Below are 19728 nucleotides of genomic sequence, written 5' to 3' on the forward strand. Positions count from 1 at the left end.
TGGCGGGGCATGGAGAGGGCTGTGCTGAGCCTTTGTGCTGTGCTCTGGTTCACCTGTTAGCCTTGGGACAGACCCAGCACTTCTAACAGGAATTACTGGTCCCGAATAAAGAATAATTCTGTTTCCACAAGAGGTGAATTTGTTGTCACCAGAGAACGGTGTGCTTTCAGAAGATGAGAGACCTGTGTCTGCAGGCCCCGAAGGCACCTGGCACAGAGCCACACAAAGCAAGGCTGACTGTCCAGGTTGCTGCATTTCATCCCACCCTACTCAAAATAAAGTGCTACATCAATCTCCCTAATGCAGATTAACACAATAGTTGTGTGTGAGCACAGGGGTGGAACTTAATTTTTAAAAGGGAACTTTTGCCTGTGCCTGCTGAAGTCCTTTGGAAGTGCTCCCAGTCGCTCGACACTGGCTCTCAAGAGTCAAAACAGAGGCTCTGGTAAAATAAAGGCAGTGATGAATGTTACAGATTTGCTATAAAGATAATGAAAATCCTAAAGATTATTCTGTTAATGAGTTGCAGGCATAAATAACATGTAACAGAATGAGAAAATGCAGGAGTTGTACAAGACAGAATCCAGGAGGAGCTCACAGTTGCAACAGAGTCAGTAGGTACTGCACTAAAAAGGCAGGTTCCAGTGTGTGCTTACCCAGCCTCTTCCTTTTGTTCAGCCAGAAGGTGCCACTGGGCTGGATGTCTGGAAGGCACCTGTGTAGAAAAGCCATTCTGGCTTGACTTTGTCTCTCCAAGATGACCATGTAAATGTTGTCATTACTATCTCAAGCTCTTTGCTCCCTGTCCACTATAGGAAAGCTTTACCTTGAACCTGCTAAACACCAGGCCTTTGTAAAATTCTTTGTATTTATTACTTAAATACAATAAATATTGTACATGGAGATGGAGAGTACGTGGATTGAAGGTGAGTATTTTGGATCAGATCTGTATATGCTTTACATTTGATTTTCACTGCAAGAGAATTGAACAATACTAGAGTGAACTCTTAATTTATGCCTTTTTAGATATCTTTTGATTAATATGCATAGAACTAAATGCTGGGGTATGGCTAATTCTAGCAAGGAGAGAAACAAGCTTGGGCTGCCAGAAAAAAATAAAGATCATCATGAAACTGTGCTGATGAGGAACATCTTGAAACACCCAAGTAAAATACCCACAAAAATAAAGAAGCTACTGGTGAAAAGGGTGGAGTACTTCAAGATGTACCTCCAGACTTTAGACCAGATTTCTTGTATCATTATCTATGGGTCTCAGGACCTCTTCCTTAACTAGGGACAAGCTAGGGGTAATGGAAGGGAAAGCGGGCTGCTTTGTATACAACCAAAGCTGCTGGTACCTAGTAGGGTCATCAGGTCCCAACTGCCTGTAAATCTCTTTGGTGACAATGTACTTTGCAAACGAACCTCCGCTAAATGTCTTGACTCTTTCAGTCTATTTGGAACCCATTTTGAAACCCATGTGGGGACACAAGGAAGCTGAGGCTGATGGAAGCAATGCTGATGGCTATGGCTGGCAGACATGGTGGGGAGCAGCCTGAGGAAGAATGGGAGCTGGAAAGGGGCTGTGGTTTCCCCACATGGTGGATGCAGGAGAAGACAAGAGTGCAGGGGAGAGAAGGATTCCAGCAGGGAAAAACAGTGTAAGAGGAATTGGGGATGGTGCATGGACCAATCCATGATGTTAGAGGTGAGTGGTAATGGAGCCTTTCCCGCACTGCCCCGCACTGCCCCGCAGTGACTTGTGGATGTCCTTTTCTTTTGTTTTTGTTTTTTTTTTCTTTGTTATTTTTTTTTTTCTTCCTGCCCCTTTCCTTCAATCATTTCATCTCCTGAATCCTAAGAAAATACAGATTTTGTGGTCCACCCAGAGGTAGACCACTACCAGCACTGCTGCTGTTCATCCACAAAATGTGTGATGTGTGGATGTAGACCTAAAATTACTCATTCTGCTGATGCCATACAACAGCTACACAGGCATAGTTTAATAACCATTTAGGATCAGCCATGGAGGCCAAGCACACACAAGGGAAGAGCTACACCCGAGCTCCCGAGGTGCAGAAAATCAATTACAGAGTGCATCTTGGCACAGAAGCAGAGGGGATTTTGGCAACGGTAAAGAACCACCATTCAGAGGGATGGGCAAAAGCTCTTCTGGAAGAAAAGGCATGGGCAAATTCTAGCCCTCAAGTGAGCTCAGAGCTCAATATTGCTGGCTAGACTCAAGTTTCAGCTTGCCTCAGTCTCAGGCCAGCTAACCCCACTGTGGTGAGGAAAGAAGCAGGTCCCTGTGATGGGTGCTGCTCCCCAGACAGCCAGGCTTCGAAGCAGCAATCATGTCACTCTTCAGCAGCTTCAGGGAATGCAAGGAAGGAGTGAAAAAAAGGCACATTACTACTACCTGTAGTAGTAGTCCAGCTGTGGAAGAAGGACAACGTTTGTCCTGAATATCTCCTTACTAGGAGCTGGACGACTAAGCAACTAGCACAGCCACGGTTCTCCAAAGCATCCTTGTTGCTGTGAGCCACTCTGTGAGTCATTTGGGGATTTGTGCAGCCCATCTTCCACAACAGCTGCAATACACTTCAGGCACACAGAGGTCGCATGCTTCTCTCTGCCCTTTCCAGATTTTCCATCGTTTAAGTAAAATTACCCTGTACTCCCTTAAAGAGATGCAGAATGAGCTGCCTACAGAACAGTAACGTCCTTAAGTGACTTTGATGTCACGTACATAAGTAACATACAAAATACACAGTATATAAATATACATGTTCGTGCTCTCTATAATTAAAGGAACATGTCCATACGTAAAACAGTTTTATCTCTTGCCAAATGATGAATTCTACCCTGAGGTAATGAGTCAGGTAAAACATTAACATAAATGTGATGGTGTATCTTAAATTCTCAACAAAATTGAATTTCTATCAGAAGTCTGGGAGAGCGGCTTGAAGTTTTCACTTAATTAAAAACATCACCCATTATCCAGGCTCACTGAAATCTCCCGTACCAAACACACCCCACAGCATGATGCTGTGCATACAGTGAAAGCCAGTCAATTTCTGTGATACTACTGATACTGAGCATTGCTATCACCAAACATCCTGGTGGTTTTGGTCATATTCCAGACTGACAAACATCAGCATCACATAACCCACTGACTGTCATTCACTCTTGCAGGTTTAGCCAAAGGACCGCTAAGGACCAAACCAGCACAGATTGACTGTGCTCTCATTGTGCAGAAAGGACTCAGGCTACCAAGGCAAAGCGAGTGCTCATTTTGCCACTGCCCTGTGAACAAGCAGCAGGCACTTCTGCTATTTTCCGTCAATGCATTATTTGCCAAGTTTAAATCTTTCCCCTTTTGCCACTTTTCTTTCCAAATTAATACAAATATCTCTTTTCTTCTGAATTTTGTATAGATCCATACACCTCTTGAGAAAGAAGGTCATGCAGGTCACCTCCAATTCAATACCACCCGTTGACTCTAATGGCTGCAAGATCAGGATGCCAGAAGCTAATATGTTTTAGCTAACAGAATCAGCAAACAGCTTTCCTCCCTGCTTTCCCCCAGCTGTCAGCAAACCTCTGTAACTGCAAAAAACACAGCTTACGTGTAAACCACTGTCTTGCTGCTGGGTAAATGACAAGACTTTTAATATATAACTGAAACTAGAGAACTGTTATAAAACACTTCTATAGCTCATATAGCTACAGACTCTATCCTCTTGCTGTTTGCCACCTGGGAATTCAGTAGAGAGCCAACATTTAGTAAGACATCCACAGGTCTCACTTAGGCATTTCCACATTTCCAAGAGTGTTCAGTGGAAGCATAACCACGGTGAGTGGATGGGGCTGGAAGAATTACAGAGGGCACTGCTCACAGAACAGAGGTATGGAGCAATGCCTGCAACCAGCTGCAGTGGAACTACCTCTGCTTTTTCTGACCGGCACTCGGAATTCAGAAAGGCACCCAACTACAACAGAGACTTGGGGGAGGAATAAAATTGGTATGTGTGAAGAAGGGCAGAGGCAGGCTGGTGTCAGATATGAAAGAGGGGCTGGACCAGCCTTTTGTTATTGAGTCTCAAATGTCTGTCCCTCAGGGGCAGAGGACCCTTACAATGAGGAATCAATTGTAAAATGACATTTTTTAGAAGGCACTGAAGATACCTGTAATTTTAGCAAGTGCACTGCTCCTGAGTTGAGCATAGAAAATAATCCATGAGTCATTTCTATGCTTACTTCACATTTACTTACCATTTACCACTGAGCTGACCTCGCAGCAAGGCACCAGCTGGGGTGAGAAACTGATGCTGCAGAAGCTTCCTAGCAGAGCTGCCCCATACACACAGCTCACTTGCTCCTGAATTCCAAATTTCAGTGACATTCAGCAAAACTTCATCCACAGAGCTGCAGATGCCAAAAACTACTTAGACTGCGCTTGTCTCCAAACACAATCAACTCAGATTTCAAGAACTGCTTCCAGACCCGTGGAAACTCATCTAAGAAAATTTGTTTTGGCGTGAAGCAATTTAAGTTATGTGTCAAAGTCTGTTAGCCATTCTCCTCAAAAATTTAAGATGAAAAATCAACCTCAGCTGTGAAGAAATCTGATACTACTTATGAGAATTACAGCACTATCTGAAAGTTCCACAGAAGACCAAGCCTCTTTTTCTTTTTTTTTTTTTTTTTTTTTTGCTAGATGCTGTATGAAGAAAAAGGGAAATAAAAAGGGAAATAAAAAGGGAAATAATCCGAACAGTTTCTAGCATAGTATTTTAAAAAAACATACTTTGAAGAAGTTTAACCGAAAAAAAGAAACTGAGGAAGAAGAATGAGTCTAAGAGTGCCTATCTCAGGGAGGTTACACAGGGATGGGCAGAAGCAGAGATGGGGCGAGGACGTGGCACTGTGCAGTGGGATTTTGGAAGGATGCGGCACCTGCAAAACAATACCAGTGCAAGACACAGTGCAACTCCTGTCCTGCCTCTGCCCATCTGCGAGCTGTGTGTGATTCAGGCTAAGTCATGAGTTTTGGGTACTGTTATCCAAACATGTCTTCACCGCATCAAGTTTAGACACAGCATCTCATTTACTCTGGCACAACCCAAGTCCCTAAATTATTTCTGTCTTTTCAACTTGCTCACAGGCATTTTTCTTCCAGCCCCGTTAAAATACAAAGTAGCCAGGGAACTGCTTTGCCAGCAAACAGAAGCCAGGTGAAGGGCACAGAGCCCCGCAGGGCTGCCCAGCTGCATCCCTCAGCACCAGAAGGAGGTCAGCAGTGGGGCCCTCCCAGCTCTGCCTCTTTTCCTCAAATTCTCCCCACACAGTGGGGACCAGCTCGTTCCCCTTGGAAGAAGTGGGGCTGAGGAATAAAACACAGGGTGCCTGTATTAATGCCAGGAAAACACCAGTCCCCACACTGCGAGCACCGCTCACCAACCAGTCTGGCTGAAAACAAGGCAGGGGGTTATTTTTAACACCTGTGTCAGATCTCTTTCCCTTTTAAAGAGTGTCCTGGGGCTGCCTGGGCCCTTATCTCTCTGACAGCGTGCCAGAGCTGCTCCACAGGCCATGCTGCAGCTGCCACGGCCCTGCCACCGGGGAGCTGAGAGTGGGAGCATCTCCCCATTGTCCCTGCAAATGCTTGGCTCTTCACTGGGAAAAACACAGGGTATGGGAACATGTTTAATAAGAAAGCCCTCATGGAGTCCAAAGATGCAAGTACAGTCACGCATCAAGCTTCATTTCTGTTTCTCTATGTTCCAGACAGTGGATAGCTAAAAGTATATTGCATTTAAGCACCAAAAATTAAGGAAATTTTTACTTCCTCAGCAGAATATCCTTGAGCTAAGAGACCCTTTGGACTCAAAAGTCCAAAGAAAACCTTCCTATTCAATCTACTACACAAACTGTGCTGACAGGATGCAGCAAAGGGAAATAAAGAACTTGCTGATCATATTAATCCTTCACCTTCCTTTCAGCTTCCCATATAAGTATCCTGTTTCCTTTTTAACAGCCAACAATACTCCTCTATTTCCTTATGTAATCCCTCCTAATGCTGTCATTTTGGACTTAAAAGCAGTGCTTCTCAGTAACTAAATGAATTCTCTCATTTTTGCTGTAGGTTGAAGAGCTCTGCACACTGCACCCCCTGAATGCCTGCACTTTGCTGCTTCTCAAAGTGGCTGCTTCGCACAAGTTCCCATCTCATCAAACCGAGCCTCCTTGTGACAGCTCCTAAGAGAGCACATGTTGACCTGCCCCCGTGGGGACGGCCCCTCTGAGTGCCCCCGACTGCATGGAGCCATACTTGCTGCATTCCTCCTGCACATCATTTCATAAACAGACAAAAAATAGTGTAGTAAAATAGCTGTCAGTTACTAGAAAGTATCACACATTTTACAATCAAATTTTCCAAACCAGAAAGCTTGCACTAACTAAATCGGTTGCTTTACATACGAAAATAGGTTATATGGAGCAATTTTGTTTTGCCACAAAAAATTCCATGTTAGTGGTTTGTAATCACTATGCTGAAGGCTCCTTTACTGCACAGTTCTTCAAAAACTGCACATCAATGTGTCAGTCATTTTAGATACACTGATACTCAGAAGGTTGTGACTTCTGAAGAACTAAAAGCTATAAAGACTGCAAGTTCCTAGAGGTATGTCTGGTGGTAGTTCTAAGGAGGACATACAAGGTCAGACTTTGCCTTCTTGAGGTAAAGCTCAGAAGGAAGCTGTGACGCAGGCAGGTGAGCAAGACCAGCCCCACTCGTGCAGAGCTGGTTAAATAAATACAGTTTGGGTCACCTGCATACATCAGCAGAGCTCAGTGACGCGTGTCTCTATTACTGATAAATAATAGGGGTGTGTGATTTCCCTTACCTTATTGTAGTACTGCACCTGGACCGAATGCCATTGCCCGTCACTGACCCCTCCAGGAACGAATGGTGCCACCGTTGTGGTCGTCTCCCCTGCAAGAACAGCAGAAGAGAACAGGGGTCAGTGCTTCTGCAACTCCACTGAATCCGACACTGCAACACAGTGAGACCTTCACTGGGTGCAGGATGCAGCCCCCTTACTTCCTCATGGAGGAATTGGGGATTTTGTCCTGGTTTTTTGCCCCAGTTTACTGGACTGACTTCGGTGCGCAAACACAAGAACAGCTTCTTACATATTCTGGTGAACTGTGTTATTTTCTGTTACGCTTTTTGCAGAGTGCATAGGTGTTGTGTAGATACAGTCACTGCTACAATGGCCAGTGTGACTTTTTTTACATTTCTGTCAGAAGCAGCACACTAAATTTTTTTACATAAAGGGCATGATGCAGTGGCAGGGAAGGAGGGGGGGTCAGGTTGGATATTAGGAACAATTTCTTCTCAGCAACAGTGGAGAGGCAGCAGCACAGGCTGCCCAGGGAGGTGGTGGGGTCACCATCCATGGAGGTGTTCAAGAACCATATGGCTGTAGCACTGATGGATGTGGTCATTGGGCATGGTGGGGATGGGTTGATGGCTGGAATAGATGATCTTAGTGGTCTTTTCAACTCTGATGATTCTATGCCAAGCTATTTTCTTAGGGAAGAGAATCCTACTTCCAGTCAGTTCCAGTCCGTCAGGAGTTCCAATGAGACCATGTGAGATAGTTACGTGTATAAAACACAGGAACAGTAACTGTGGATCTCAGCAAAATTTTGCAAGTGATTAATGAAATTATTGGCAGCCCTTCAGTATTTAAATTGGAAAGCAAGCTCTTCACATTGCAATTGTAAAGCAGAAGCCTTTAAATCAGGTCTGAGTCAGCACAACCTGCTCGGTAACCACGCATATCTGCTCCAAGGTAGCAACAAAATAAACATTCATGTTGAAAGGACATAAAAGGCTTGGCAAGGAGAGCAGATTGCTAGGTTTTGTCCTTTTTTTCCTTTCTCTTTTTTTTTTTTTTTTCTTTTTTAAACAGTTGGAAAATTCTACATAATAACCCACAGGAAAATTCACTCCCTCCCATAAGTCAACATTACTGTTGAGCTTAAAAATGTACTTTCTGCTCTTTACTTGCAAGAAATGCTTTACCCTGTGTGAAGCATTATTCCTTTCGCTCCTATTATATGTAATTCTGTTCATATCAGTTGAATACATTTGACACCTTGCTGAGATGCTTTTCATCACATGCTGATAGAAATGTGGTAAAACTATATTTTTTATTCAGTTAAAAGGCTTCCACAATAGGAATGTTCCTGGTCTTCAGTCTCTTTGCCTTGCTTTCTGTGAAAAAGTTGTTGCAACAGGTAAAGCAGTCAGATCAGGTGTCCAAAACTCGCATTGTTCATTAAATGCCACTTAAAACTATAAAACATAAACCATTCTTCTTCCAAAGAAAATACCGTTTGTAAGGTACAGGATCAGACCTGCTCTGGGGTGCAGCAGTGCAAATCTAAATTTAGTTTCCTGTATTTTAAAAGAGTTCCTCCACATTTAAATGCACATAAGTGCAAGTTGATTTTTTTCTCATTCATCCTCAGGGTGCCTTCCTAGCAATTTTATTCAAGTTTAGACAAGTGGAACAAAGATAGAGAAGAAAGCAAATCTTTCCACCAGTAGCATGTTATTTCATTACACTAATCCACTGAAAATGCATTCTAATTTGGACATCTTCTGGGTAATAAAGGAGGAATGAAACTGGAGTATCCTCTACCCAAATGGCCCACATATGCTCTTAAGTATCGTTGGTAAATGAATGGGGTCACTCAGGATTTACAGAGCAGTCTGATGACCATGGCTGTAACTGGCAGGGAGGGTATATCATCAGCACAAGCCTATTGCTTCAACTGCTTTACTTCTTGCAATGTCTCTCCTTTCAAAGAGATAAAGTGAGAGTCAACCAGAGCCTGCATGTCAACTTTGAAGGAGACCAGGAAATAACAGGATAATTTATTTCCGGAAGTATTGCCTTGTACAGAGCTACAAATGTCTCAGCTAACTACATGTATTGGGTCGCTGCTGCAGGACACTCTGCAGGGCTGGGCTCAGGTGACCAGGCCCTCCTCCTCCAGCACCAGGCAGATGTGACACCAACCTCAGTTCCTGGGCCTCCATGCTTCCCCCCATCATGCAATAAAACACATGGGAACAACAGCCCTGTCCAGGCAAATGTTTTGTCCCAGCTGAAAACATCCCCTCCACCAACTGCTTCAGCAACCCTTCTGAAGTCCAGAAGTTCATTTCTGCTAGCTTCAATGTGCTTCAGCTGCATGCTGACAGGTTCTTGTGCTACCCCTGTTGTGGACATAAGCATAGCTGGTCTCGTTTTTTTAATTTAAACCCAGGAAATAACCCTTTGTTGAGAATGGAACAGTAAGAGCTTGTTCTAACCACATTTTCATCAGGAAAAAGTTTGTTACTGTCAGGGCTGATTTTCAGTACAACACTTACTAACTGAGAGAAAGCCACAGTGACAGTGACATGGACCATCCCAAGCCTCGCTCATCGGCCTTCTCCCCTCTTTGTTCATGGTAGCATCAAAAGATGCCAAGTTTGTCCTAATGCAGAAAGAATGCAAATGCTAAAGCCTCCATTTCATGTTCTCTAGCCCAGCTTGGCAATGAGGGAGCAGATGTGTTCTCCAAAATTTATCGTGGATTACACACCAGGGAGGAGCTCCTAGTGGGCATTGATGGATTCCAGCGATGTATTGCTTGGCACAGGCAATAAAGAATGGCAAGCATTCTTCACTTGTCTGCTTTGGCTCACAGGTATTTTTTAGAATACAGTTGGGCACCCAGTTTCACTGATGATGTAGTATAAAAGTACATAAATACACAACATTTATCCCAGCATAATAAAATGAAGTCTCATTTAAGCAAGCATTGGCTGTCAGACTAGTGTCAATCTTTTATAGTACTCATAAACTCTGGGTTTTATAACTGATATGTTGACAAGCTCCTGTCTACGACAGCGAGTGTAACCACCACAAACTGCTGCAACCTGGAGTACTCTGCAACACCCTCCATCAATTGTTAACTGCACAGCGTCAGCCAGTTACTCTATTAACAAGGCAGCAAATACAAATTCATGGAAATACATTTTCAGCCAGGCTGAGAAGATCTCAGAACCATAAGCAGAGACGCTCTCCTGCAGTGCCACCCCACCTGCAGAGAACGTGAGCTGGATCTGCTCCTCAATGATCTCCAAGGCAATGAAGTCGTGCTTCTCATTGAACCGCCCGTTGTAGAGGAGGAGAGCGTTCCTCTCCCTGGTTGCAAACCTGGAATGAAGAGAAAAGCAGTCAGGTCACAGCCAGAAATGCAAGCCTTTGGCTCGTTCTTCAGACAGAAAATTGTAAAATTAAATAAGCAGCAGCAAACATTTGTTGTTTTTTTTTCTTTTTTTTTTTTCACATTGACAGAGGAGACCGTGATGGAAATGACAGAGACTTGCTGTGGATGGCAATCCTAACAAAAGGTGAAATGATGCAGACACGCAATTCAGAGTGAGTATCTGATGCTATCCACAGTAGCAGTTCCTACACTTTGCAGAGCTGGAAAGGCAGAAAGCAGTTTGACATCAAAGAGGAGTACTGCTGCCTGCTCACTGTCCGCATGCTGCATGCTACAAGGGGCGTCATAAACTGATCAAAAAGAAGTGCTGGGGAAGCAAGGGGCAAAGAAAGATAAGAGGCATCTGAATAATGCCACACAGATAATCAAAGTTCATCAATCAACAGTAAAGTCAACCGGAGGACGGAAAATAAACACTAACAGTTCCACTAAATCAGTTCCAATGGGTGCATTTTTGTTTTATTTTTCTTGTGCTTCCAATATGGGATGTATCACACCTTTCCTGCAGCAAAAGAGCCAAGCCTTCTTTTAGAAAAGCTTACTTTTTCGTCAGCACAGGATGTTTTTTGAAAATTTCTGTGTATTTCATGATTTTAAATCAAACCTTTTTAGCTTTGGGGATTTGCACACAGCTCTCATCTATTTACAAATGCAAACATTTATTACACTTCATATAAACATTTTCACAAACATTTGTATTCTCTAAAGAGAGGCAACCATGGGAATTTCTTGTGCTTCCAAATGGCTTCCAAATGGTATTTGAAATTAATTTTTTCAAATCCAAAGAATGTTTTCAACCAAACTTGATTGTCAGACACAGTCATAAGCAGAGGCCTGAATCTGAGCTATACAAGAATGTACATCTTTGTTCCATTAAAAGAAATATTATATTTAGAGGAAGAGAAATTGTTCTGATTCAAAGCACTGAAGTCAAATTTTTGAAATTTCCAACAAAACAAAAATTCTAAAGAGTATCCATTATAATCAATCAAAATATTGTGCTACCATTTTGGCTACGTTCAGTCTTTATTTCTAAAGAGTGTTACATTCTTTGACATAGTACAAAACAATATTAAAGGAAGTAAAAGTTAGACTAAATGAATTAAGACAATACCATTGAAATATTTCAATATTATCAAAACATTAATTTAGCTTTTACTTTTTCCAGTCAAGCATTTAATCCAAAGCAGTAAAGCCCCTGTAAAACATTTTGTAGCATCTCATTTTTCAGTGGATGTCTGCTTCATCAAAACCTTTTTGATCAAATCTAACCAGGTTAGATATAAGGGCAAAGGAAACAAGAAGGGTCTGAGTGAGCTGACAGAGTTCATTTAACCAGCAACAACAGGAACCTTAGTTTTGCTTGAAAATATTTTTTGGATATATCTACAATACTTTACCATCATTTTAATTTAAAAAAAGCAAAGTATCTTTCTATTTCTTATGCCTGTTAACTCAGCGTGTGCTCAGTTCCACTCTTTTGCACTATCCCAAAGCACCTGCTGCATCACATCCTTAGCTCAGCACTGCTGCCTCTGAACTTGCCAGAATGTCACCCACGGGAATAAAAACATTATGCTTTAATAGAAGAGATCTTTTTGAACTCAGGGCACAGGAAACAAAAGACAAACTTTCTTAGAGAACTCTGAACACATGGTGAGAAAATATCTTCACTGATGGTATCTCTGGGAGAGAAGAAGGCAGAGTAGCAGCTGTTGGGAAGAGGCAAAGATGTACAGAGTTGGGGGCAGAAAGACACCCCTGGTCAGTACCCTGAATGACTGCACAAAGGAAACGTATTTAGGGTTAACATACACCCAAATTTCTGCTCTTTTACCCTTTTCATTAGGAACACTGTGGCATCTATTCTGTTAGCAGCAGTACATGCCATATAAAATCCACATGTCCTAAATCAGTTTTGCATTGGAGGTGTTCCCTCATCTGCTAAGCTCATAACAAACATATGGACAGTAAGGGATGTGGAGTACACAAGCACCCTGCTCTTTGTCAGGAGCTGGTCATGAGTCACTGAAGCCTAAAGGAAGCCGGACACCCAGTGATGTTAAGAATGTTCCCACACCATGAAATATGCCAGGGCAAATCCGCTGTCTAGTCCAACCACTAATTCTTGCTTCTCCTCACATAATGTTTTCCACCTGTACTGAAGGATAACAAAAGCCAAAAAAACAGCGAGCTTAAAAAAAAATGTGAACTTCAGGTACAAAAAGCTAAAAATATCACTGTCCTGGGCAGCATGGAATAAAGCCCAGGATGACCTGCACTTTCTACAGTCACTGAGTGGACTGTACAATGTTTAGCTCAGGACTAAGTACGCCATCTCAATTTAAAGATGCCAAAGAAATTATGGGGCAAGCACTGCCACGTGAAGGCAAGTTATTATTTCTTAATAACATCCAAGCAGAGAATTCAAGTCACTTTAATGTGAAGGACCCTACACATCAAAGATCTCCTCCTGAAAGCCTGAAAAATGACACCACGTGGCTGTGGGGACACTCCAAGGGTACTGCAGGTAATTTATGCTGGCAGCCAGCCTATGCCGCTCCTTTGTTTGCTCTTACTGGCTCTGACAAGGCCAACTGAGTCTTTTGCTTCTCAGCTTTTCTGTGTATTTAGATCTGATGCTCTAAACCAACCTTCTCAGGCACAACTTTTCCCTGCTGTGGCTTGCATGCAAACTGCATCCACACATCCTGATTTAACTGTAATTTCAAGATTCCATAAAATTCTGGACTGGAACCTGCCTATCCCCAGCCACAAGTAAAACAGCAAGCATCTGCTGAGCACGAGATGGGACACGTGCCTGATCTTCTCAGTCCTGAGCATTTTCTTTAGACAGACAAAACGCTTCTGTTGTTGCATCTGTTGCTTTACAGACCAACAAACAAACTTCTGACCTTGCCCATCGGGGTCGGAGCTGACACATTTTGCACTATTTACTCAAAGTCAACCATGAGGGACAACCAAAGGTCAACCCTGACCGTGGGAGAGCTGCAAACCTTGCACCCTCTCCAGAGGAAACATGAATTTCCATCTGAAGCTCTCACTCCATGGCAGATAAACCCTATGCCACGGCCTGAGCAAAAAAGTCTTCTCTGGAAGCGTTTTTTTTAACCTAGGCAGTTCTGAATCAGTGGAGGAGAGCCCTGCTGTACACCACGTGGCTGCCACCATTGCTTTCCTCAGCCCAGAGCTCCTCAATTGCCCCCATGGGAGAAGTGACAGACAGCCCAGGTGAAGTCTGTCCAACATGAATCTGTCACGGCAGATGGGACAGGGATGTGGGCAGCCATGCCTGGCAGCCAGAATGGGATGAGAAGAAGAGCTGCTCATGAAGGCCAGGAGGAGCAAGGTGAGAAGGTGACAGTCAGGGCTGCTCCAGGCACGAGGTTGGAAACCAGAACCCGAGAAGAACCAGCCTTTGCTCAGCCATGACCTGACTGACCCACCATCCACCCTCATGCCTCTCTGGCCAAGGGCAGCTGAGATGTGGATGGAGTTTGTGGTTCGGCACCATCTCCACACCATCTCCCCACAGAGCGAAAAACAGCCTATAAGTGCAGAGCAAAGGAAGGAAACCAAGCAGACCTTTGGCAGGGCATCCCCCTGAGCAGTGACACCAGTTGCTGTCCCCTCTCCAGATGCTGTTGTACTGGTGGTCTCCTAAAGGCCTGTGAGGGCTGGGATGAGCCTTCTCAGCTGTGTGAAGCACTTCACCAAGAAAGAACTATGTATATCCAAATACTAATCTCCAAAGCAAAGGAGGTAAATAAACTGCTTGTCAAAAATACCAAGTTCCTAGTAAAGAAATTTTTAGTAGAAGTCTGTAGTAAAAGAGAAATGGTTAGAACCTCAACAGCATCTTCCACAGGACAGAAATTAAATGCTTTCCAACAATGTGATTTTGCCCCACTTGAAAGAGTCAGAGCCTGAAATCCCCCACAGAGACCTCCATAATCCAGCTGGTTACAATATTTAATAAATACACCCCAACCTTGAGGAGAAAAGCCACCAGACACACCCCGTGCTAGGAGCCATTGGGATGGGGACAAAACAGGGAGGTCTGGGACTTACATGAGGGAAACGGTGAAGTGGAAGCGCTGCCGCAGCCCCTTGAAGGTGATGAAGGACTGTGGGGGGAAGCTCCTGGTGGTCATCTCACAGTAGGGCCGCTCATATTCTCCTGGTGGGCACTCGCACTTGAATCCCCCAATCAGCAGATTGACGCAGGTCCCTCCATTCTTACACACGCCTGGGGCACAGCGGCCGGAGCGGGCGTTCACCTCGCAGTACTCTCCTGGAAGGGCAGAAGGAGACATCAGGGAAGGCAACATGCCACCCAAGCTGCAGAAGGCACCACGAACCCTGGGCTTCTGCGAGGGCTTCACTACTTTTCAATCTCTGCACCTGACTCCATCAGCAAATGATGTACAAATCTGCAACTGCAGGGTAGTAAGGATGCTACATTGTCTGTCAGTCTCTTAGGGTGGTACAGAGTCTAATCCTATTTCAAATATTTGGCAATATTGGCCCCAGTTTTCAGATTCCTTAGTAGCTTTCACAACTGGTGATAAATATAGAGGTGACAGATAGATCTGTAAGGGGGGAGGTAGCACCACCATTTAAAATCTTGCATGCTCCCTGTCAACCAGAATATGTGTAATTTGCTCCAGCATTTCACTGTGGGCTGGAAATTGTGTCAACAGATAAGTGTTTGCACTTCAGCTCAAATGGAATTCGGCTTTGCAGCCCATGTCAGCAGGGCGCGGCAGAGCCTGTGACAACGCTTGCAAAGCATTTACAGAAAGAATGAGCAGGATGCTGATGACATATGGATTGCTTCCATATTTCCAGTGCATCCTGCCTGTGACAATCATTTTCTGAACCTTTCAGAAATGAGTACACTAACTCTATGTAAAAGTTAAGGATTGCACGTGCTTGCTGAAGCTTTTTTCCAATCAATATTGGAAAATCAATCTGTAATCTATTCCAATGTCTATATTAAGATCTATTGAATGCAAGTACTGAAGAATCAGATGTCTTGCTGATTCTACACCACAATCTTTCCTACATTTGCTGAAAATCTGAAAGGCGATCATAGTTTAAAAACCAAGTTACAATTTGTGGTTCAAAACTTGCAGAGGGCATCTGCTTTAAGAAGCCTGCTGTGGCCGGGCAGTTGCTCAATTACTCACAGCACACAAAGCTGGCCCTCTGTGAGAGTTAATTGGTTAACATTTATGTTTTGGCATGTGTCTTCCTAGGGTAACCCTGTGATGTTTTAATGTGTGTTCAGATCCTGACCATAAAGTTTGCAGAAATTGGAGATGGAGTATATGCTTGACTGGAGTATGTGCTCAGTAAAACTGTCTGATAACAAAACACAGAGCAAAACGACACGACAGCCAGCTGAAGGAACACGTTTCCATCAGTTCGATATTTGCATGATGACTTGCTACAAGATTATACAATTACAGTAATTCAGACACAGCTAAAATCGTGCAAACACGTTCCTGGAGGAAAGTAAAAGCAGCAGGAACTGAGAGCAGTGACTCATAAAACAAAGGCAAATTCAAATGGAAAGCTGTGCCGCAGCAGCTGCTCCCCAGGTTCCCACACCAGCGCCAGCACAGAGCTGGGCAGGAGCTGCTCTGAGGGCATTGCCCCAAGCCAGCCCCAGGGCTGCACCTCTGCTCTGTGCCACGCTGAGAGCTGCAGCACTCTGCACCTGGTTTGTGTGTAGGATGCCCAGCATTGCTGCGTTCTTCCTCACACTGCATCATCACATGCTGTGATCACTCAGCAGAGGTAAATGTGTGCTGTCCAGGCGAGTTGAGCTCAGGACTGATCTCTCCTCCCCAGCACTGTTCCTGTAACAGCCACCAGACAGCTGCCTCCTCACAAGTGCACTGCTGGGCATCTCCTCGCAAACAACATATGGGACTTCCCAGTGTGCACAAAGGGCACAACACAAGGCACAGGGGACCTGGACAAATATCGTTAGAATTGTAATGCTCACCATTAAATTAAAAAATACATCTTTCCCATCATCCCAGAGGGTGTGCAAGCCCAAACTTGTGAAGTAATAAACTTTATAGCCAAAGGTTCAACTCCAAGCTTGTGCTTAGAGCTTTTCAGAATCATGACTGATGTTCTTGTACTCTCATTTTAACACTAAGATGAAAAGCAGTGAAAACCACTCGATAAATATCTCCCTGTTTCCATTTATTAGCTGCAAGTATCAGGTTAGGCAAGATTATAAGAAGACACCTTCCTTAAAACTTTAATGAGGAATTCATCTAGATTTAAATGTTCTGTAATGTGCTTCTTCTGCAAGAAACTGTATATAACACCCAAGACAGAAACATCCCTCACAGCACTGAATATGCCAAAAAAACCACACACACATCACATGCACTTTGCAGATGCTACAGAAAGCACTTCTTGACAATCCATGGCATAAGCAGAACCCAACTTCCCTCGATCCAAGAATTGCAAAATATCTCGCATAACAAAATCCTCTAAAAACTGGAAAAACATGATCCCTATATAACAATCAAGCCCAGATCTGTCCCTTTAAAAAAAAGTAGTAGGATATTTTGTGAATTAACTTTCCAACTCAGGGAGGAATCTAATCTTCAAGGCTTTCTGAAAACAGAATGATATATTTGGCAAAAGCAAATAACGTGCAGACTTGAACACACAAGGAGAAAAAGACAAGACAAGCAAAAATGAGATATTATCTCATTATGGTGTGCTCTGGAAATGCCACGGCAATACAAAGCCATGAGATGAAGGTCTAAGCTGGAAGTTGCTGACGGCTCTGTATTAACTCTGCGATGTACGAAGAACTGATAGGCCACTTGTCTAGGTACCTACTTGGGTAGAAAAACCATTTAAGAGAAAAGAAAGCTTACACTAAAGTTCTATTGAATCATGTTTATTGTTACTTCTCATTATGATGCTTAAAGAAGCAGTTAAAAAAAAAAACAAAACAGTTCAACTTTAAACACAATCCTTTGTCCTACATTCAGTCAACTTACTATCATTAATGACCCAATTACCCAATCCCAAATTATTCTGAATTCTCATTACTCTCTAATGTAAACAAGAACTGAATTTGAAGGATATTCTTTGATGGTAAATTTTCATTTTTTTTCTTCATATTTACTGAAATATACTAAAACAGCATTCCTGAGATCTCTACGATAACTCCAAGACATACATCACTACACTTCAGGCATAAGGGTCTACCAAGAAACTTGACCAATCCTTATTTACCATTTTTCAAAAAACAAAACCAGTGCTTGCATTTATTTAGAAACACAACGTTTGCAGCATCATTAAGCTGTGCAAGCTTTCGAAGCACTAAGCTCAGGAGCACCCAACCTACCTGCAACCCAACACCCCGTTGTGCAGCCCTTCAGCTTGTCCCTGCCTGGGGTGGCCTCAGCTCCATCCTACAGAGCAGTGCTGTGGGAAGCTGAGGCCTAAAAAGCACTCAAAATCTGAAGTAAAGCCTGTGTGAACTGATGAGCAGTGCAGTGGGAAAACAGCATGGAAAGGATGGTGAGTGGTTGCCAGTAAGGGGATACTGGGGTGTGGGTGCCAAGGCCCAGCCCAGATGGCCACCAAACACAGCCTGGGGATGGGCTGTGATGCTGGAGGTGGCTCACCCTGCCACTTAGGTTGCTTTTTCTTCACATTATTTCTTCTGCTAGCATAATTTCTTTTTTTTTTTTCTTTTTTTTTCTTTTTTTTTTTTTTTTACGTTGGTGAACGTTAAAAACTACTTATACATCACAACTCAGTGAAACCCAAGTAGGAAATGTCAAGCTTAGTCCCCACAGCTGCTAAACCCCAAGCATGTGCTGTCAGATAACACGGGTTGTGTGTGTCTGTTATCTGCTGGGCAGCTTCTCGGGCTTTGAAAAACTGCCAGACCAAGCCAGAAAGAGGTTTACTGTTACAGGATAGCAGCTGATCTTATATTCTCCCCATTAATATTGATGACTATTAAAGCTACACATCCTGAGGCTTTTACGCGGCCCTTTATGTAGCGTTTCCCAGTTATAAAGCCCTTGAGATCACAACGTGATAGCTGTGCTTTTGACACAGCTTCCTGTTCTAAGCCATACTGTCTTTCACATACTCCTTCATTTTCAGGATTTACTTTACAAAGATGTTAATCGTAACGTTTCTCATATGAATGTTATGTAAGCGAGGACAGCACACTATTAGTCATATTGTAACAAGAATATGCAAGGAAAAGATTAGCTAGAAAATGGTTTCATTTGGTCTGCCTCTGACATGTTCCAAATCAAGTAAGAGAAGGCCTTAATGACTGAGTAATAAATGGTATAAAAAGTGGAAAGAAGTAACAGGTATTTTAAAAACACAAAAATAATCTCATGAATGAAAATATGCTGTGAGCTGAACATTGCGTACCCAAAAGCACACTGGCAGGCATCAATGAGTCTGCCTTTGCAGAAATTCGCCTGTGGTTTTGTTGGTGACTTGCTTGACCTTACAATGGCAGACAATGTATAATATTGGAAAACTCACTGGAAACAACACCATGGCATAGGAACAACTACAGAGTTATTCTACGCTGAAGTTTACTGCAATGTGTTGCTACAATATCCCTGTTTAAGGACTAGTACTCAAAACTTGGTACAATTCCCTGATTGTCTTCAAGGGAAATACTATTGTATCTGTAACAGACCTGCGCTGTTGCTCTTGCTTCTTTTTCTCCAGTTTCCCTACACACATTAATTTTTCACTCACTGTCTGCAATTGTTTGACTTGAATTGATTCTTCTCTCCTTTCCTCCCTTCTGCCACTTGCTCCAGATACATATTAATCTAGTTCTCTCCATGCTTCTACTTGCTTCACCAGAATGGAAAGCTGACTTAAGCAGCCAGTCTAAAATAACACACTTTAAAGTAGAAAGGAGAAACAGGAAACAGAGTAACTGAATTCTTCAAGGAATCCCTGTTGACCCACTGCCCTAATAAAGAGCAAGCTATCACTAAAAAATTATTAGGTATTTTGCACATTATGGGAAAACCAATCCTCTTCTTTCTCTTAGTAAATAAAATGTTACTATCCCTAAACTACATTTAGCACTACAACAATCAATGCAATAAGTAATAAAAAGATTGGAAAAAAAAATTAAAAAAAAAGAAAAAACAGTCCTCACAAATATATGTTTGAAATCTGGTTTTAAAACCTCTTTTGCAGTGGATGCACTGAATGGTGGAGATGCAAGAGGATGGGAACTCCTGGAGGAGAGAGGGACACAGCAGAGTGGCAGAAGCCAGGTCCTTGGCCTCCCCTATCACCTGCTAA

At 43.1% G+C, this 19728-nt stretch overlaps 1 protein-coding gene across 1 annotated transcript in view; it reads right to left on the reverse strand.

Moving 5' to 3' along the window:
* CELSR1 (cadherin EGF LAG seven-pass G-type receptor 1) overlaps positions 1–19728 on the reverse strand; it is a 158637-nt gene that overhangs the window by 59099 nt on the left and 79810 nt on the right. Inside the window, exons 3-5 of the mRNA XM_090136304.1 lie at positions 14452–14674; positions 10171–10286; positions 6909–6997 (exon numbers count right to left, since the gene is read on the reverse strand). Of these exons, the coding sequence (XP_089992430.1) occupies positions 6909–6997; positions 10171–10286; positions 14452–14674 (428 nt within the window). The remainder of the gene's footprint in view (positions 1–6908; positions 6998–10170; positions 10287–14451; positions 14675–19728) is intronic.

The sequence above is a fragment of the Phasianus colchicus genome, chromosome 1, assembly GCF_987193195.1.
Source record: "Phasianus colchicus chromosome 1, bPhaCol1.hap1.1, whole genome shotgun sequence".
In the NCBI taxonomy this organism is placed as follows: Eukaryota; Metazoa; Chordata; class Aves; order Galliformes; family Phasianidae; genus Phasianus; species Phasianus colchicus.